The 3,200-nt window shown below is 42.8% G+C and overlaps 1 protein-coding gene across 1 annotated transcript; it reads left to right on the top strand.

Annotated features, from left to right (window-relative positions):
- Positions 1 to 1,094: 1,094 nt before the first annotated feature.
- LOC125552699 (histone H2B.1-like) lies at positions 1,095 to 1,787 on the top strand. Its single transcript, XM_048716350.1, has one exon. The coding sequence runs from the start codon at positions 1,171 to 1,173 to the stop codon at positions 1,633 to 1,635; it is 465 nt and encodes a 154-aa protein (XP_048572307.1). The 5' UTR covers positions 1,095 to 1,170; the 3' UTR covers positions 1,636 to 1,787.
- Positions 1,788 to 3,200: the final 1,413 nt, after the last annotated feature.

The following is a 3,200-nucleotide window of genomic DNA, read 5'->3' as shown; positions in this document are numbered from 1 at the left end:
GATGGTTTCCACAGTCTGAACTGCACGGTCCGAATGTATACGGACGGTTTGAGGATCGGTGTTGAAAATGCCCTTACATCTGACTATTATATTTTTGTCGGCTATAAGGTTTGTTATAGATGATGTGGCAATATCATATAGCCAACAGCTAATTGAGAACGACACTTTGGAACTCAGCCTTCATAGAGGCTGGATTTTTTTAAAAAAAAACAAATTTCAAACATTTTAGCTTCAGAAAAATCTAAAAAAAATTATACAAGCACACAAGGATGTGATGTGTATGTGTGTAAAACTTCAGAAGCCATGGATACGGCCAACCATGCATTGCCCACGCTTACCAGGGTACAAGCACACAAGTTCGTCCGTCATGGAGTTCAGGGTGTCCCCACGGTTTTTTCAATTTTGTGCCACAAACTCCTTTTGTCATTTTAGATAAAATACTTTAAAAATTATATTTAAAAACAGTACTCACATGCATAAAATTCAAATAAAAAATACATCTAAATAACATGAGTATGCGTATATGGAAAAATATATCATCCGACCCATCCATTCTCCGAAATTCTATTCTGCCGTTCTGATATCCTTTGCTTGTCTTTTTTCAAAACAAAACAAAACAAAACAAAAAATGCCGTACACGTTTTTTCCCCACAACAGCTATATATGCAAACCCCTAAGGCTAATCATAGTGGGGGTAACTTAGATAAAACTTAACACATCCCAAAACAATTTTGTTTATGTGGTAAGTATTTAATGAGGAGAGAGGTGCTTGAAGTAACATAATATGTTACTGTCATATAGCGTTTTCCGAGATAAAATGAGTCTATAAGGCAATAAATGAAACAAACTATGACACTACTACTAAAATACTTTGCACTATGAGGGTATGACACTAGTTTAAGTTTCCCCCACTATGACCAGCCTAAAAAAAGCTATATACCCACCGCAGCAAATCTGGATCGTTGCAAGCAATATCGAACGAACGGTTCATACGATGCCATGTCACGGATCCGCGGCACCCACGAATCCACCAATCAGCGGTGACCTCTCTCCCACTATAAACCCAGCACCGTGCTCCGTCTTTCCCCAATTCCATATCCGCCACCCACCTTCCCCTGACACAACTCTCCACCGTAGCCCCCAATCCCCACCCATCTTCCCGGAGCAGCGATGGCCCCCAAGGCGGAGAAGAAGCCGGCGGCGAAGAAGCCCGCGGAGGAGGAGCCCGCGGCGGAGAAGGCCGAGAAGACCCCTGCCGGGAAGAAGCCCAAGGCCGAGAAGCGGCTGCCGGCGGGCAAGAAGACCGCCTCCAAGGAGGGCGGCGGCGAGAAGAGGGGCCGGAAGAAGGGCAAGAAGAGCGTGGAGACCTACAAGATCTACATCTTCAAGGTGCTGAAGCAGGTGCACCCCGACATCGGCATCTCCTCCAAGGCCATGTCCATCATGAACTCCTTCATCAACGACATCTTCGAGAAGCTCGCCGGCGAGGCCGCCAAGCTCGCCCGCTACAACAAGAAGCCCACCATCACCTCCCGGGAGATCCAGACCTCCGTCCGCCTCGTCCTCCCCGGGGAGCTCGCCAAGCACGCCGTCTCCGAGGGCACCAAGGCAGTCACCAAGTTCACCTCCTCTTAGATTCCATTGCCTGTATCTAAATAGCTGTTCGCCCTGGTTATCACCAAGTAGAAGTAGTGCTAGTGCTTGATGGGAGTTGCTGAATGTTTGCCGATGCTTCGTTCGCTGTAAGAACAGAATTATGAATCTATGGTGCCGCTTTTGCAAGCTGAGATTTAGTAACGTCGCTTATGATCTGACTGCTGTTGCTTTTCTGTTCCTTCTGAACCGAACTGTGCCACGGGACTGAACATTGGTTTTGTTAGTGTTAGGCTTCAGTTCTCTGAAACTTATTGGGTTGGTTGCACCACTTCAGGTTATGAGTTTATGAGTACCGCTGTGTTCATGTCAAGGTAATGATGAGCAACACCAACGCCATGATTTTGCCTTGCTTGTGCTTTTGGTTTGTAATGCTAGAAGTTAGCATTGCTTTTCAATTAGTATCATCATCTAGCCAGCATGTTTGCAGCACCTTGTTGACACTATTAAAATGTCAAGTTTGACAATTGCTGTAATTTGCAGCATCGGTATCATCTAGAAGTTGGTTCCTATAAGCAAATTTGGTTACTGGAGTACTCTTGCTGTTTATCGAACATAAGTTACAACTCTGAATTTTATGGACTGTTAGTGAATCTATTCAAGCAATGGTCTGCTGCCTGTAGTTGTTGACTTGGTGAGCCAGTATCATGGACTGGTAATTTTTTATCTACCGACTGTTGTGCTTGTAGGGTTTGGACTTCAAATGGAATGTGAAATATCCGCACTGAACTGAAGAATTCAGAACTTTGTGACTTGAGACGACAGTATTTTGTACAGTTTTGCATTTGGGATAGCAGTAACGAACTAATCTGTGTACCTCCATCATCACTTCAGAAGTACTGGCACACCTGTTAACCGTGGCAAGTTTTATAGCCACAACAAAAGAAATTGAGCGTGTTTTTTTTATGATAATGGTGCTAAAATTTCATATCCATGACCACAAAAGTATGGGTAGCAAGATATGCACAGTTCATTTTAGATAATTCAATTTGATTATGCATCTGTCCATTGGCTAATAATTGTTCGGTGAACATAGATGATCATAGATACCCCTAGATGTTGTTTTATGAGAAAAAATATATTAGTACTCCCTATTAAGCTTCGTAGAAATTGCATTATTGCTTTTGCAACAAACATAAGTTTATGTGGAGTCTATAACACTGAATTAAGGAATATGCAAGTGATCTTTTTCACAAATGAATATTGAGGTGGCATGGTGGAGTCAGGGAGGGGAGAGTATATAGCATAAAAGATAATCTATCAGTATTACGGCAAAAGGATTCCAAAAAACTATCTATTTTTAAAATTCGCCGAAAACTACCACAAAGTTGCTTTTTCGTTTCAAAAATACACTGATGACTGGTTTGATTAAATTAAAATTATTTTATTACTATTGGAGCCCGCTCATCAGGTGCATGTTATTTGGACAATTAAATTTGCCCCTTTTTATGACCGATGGGACCCACATGTCAGCCTCACTAAATTCCCCAGTGAAGAGGAACCCCACGCTCCCAGCCTCCTCAACCTCTTCCTCTCGACAGAGTGCT

The sequence above is a fragment of the Triticum urartu genome, chromosome 4 (genome assembly GCF_003073215.2).
Source record: "Triticum urartu cultivar G1812 chromosome 4, Tu2.1, whole genome shotgun sequence".
NCBI lineage: Eukaryota > Viridiplantae > Streptophyta > Magnoliopsida > Poales > Poaceae > Triticum > Triticum urartu.
Note: the sequence above shows the minus strand (reverse complement) of the source record. Positions and strands in the feature narration are given on the sequence as shown.

Excerpts from the sequence above, each read along its gene's own strand:
- LOC125552699 (XM_048716350.1), top strand. The coding sequence starts at position 1,171 with ATGGCCCCCAAGGCGGAGAAGAAGCCGGCGGCGAAGAAGCCCGCGGAG.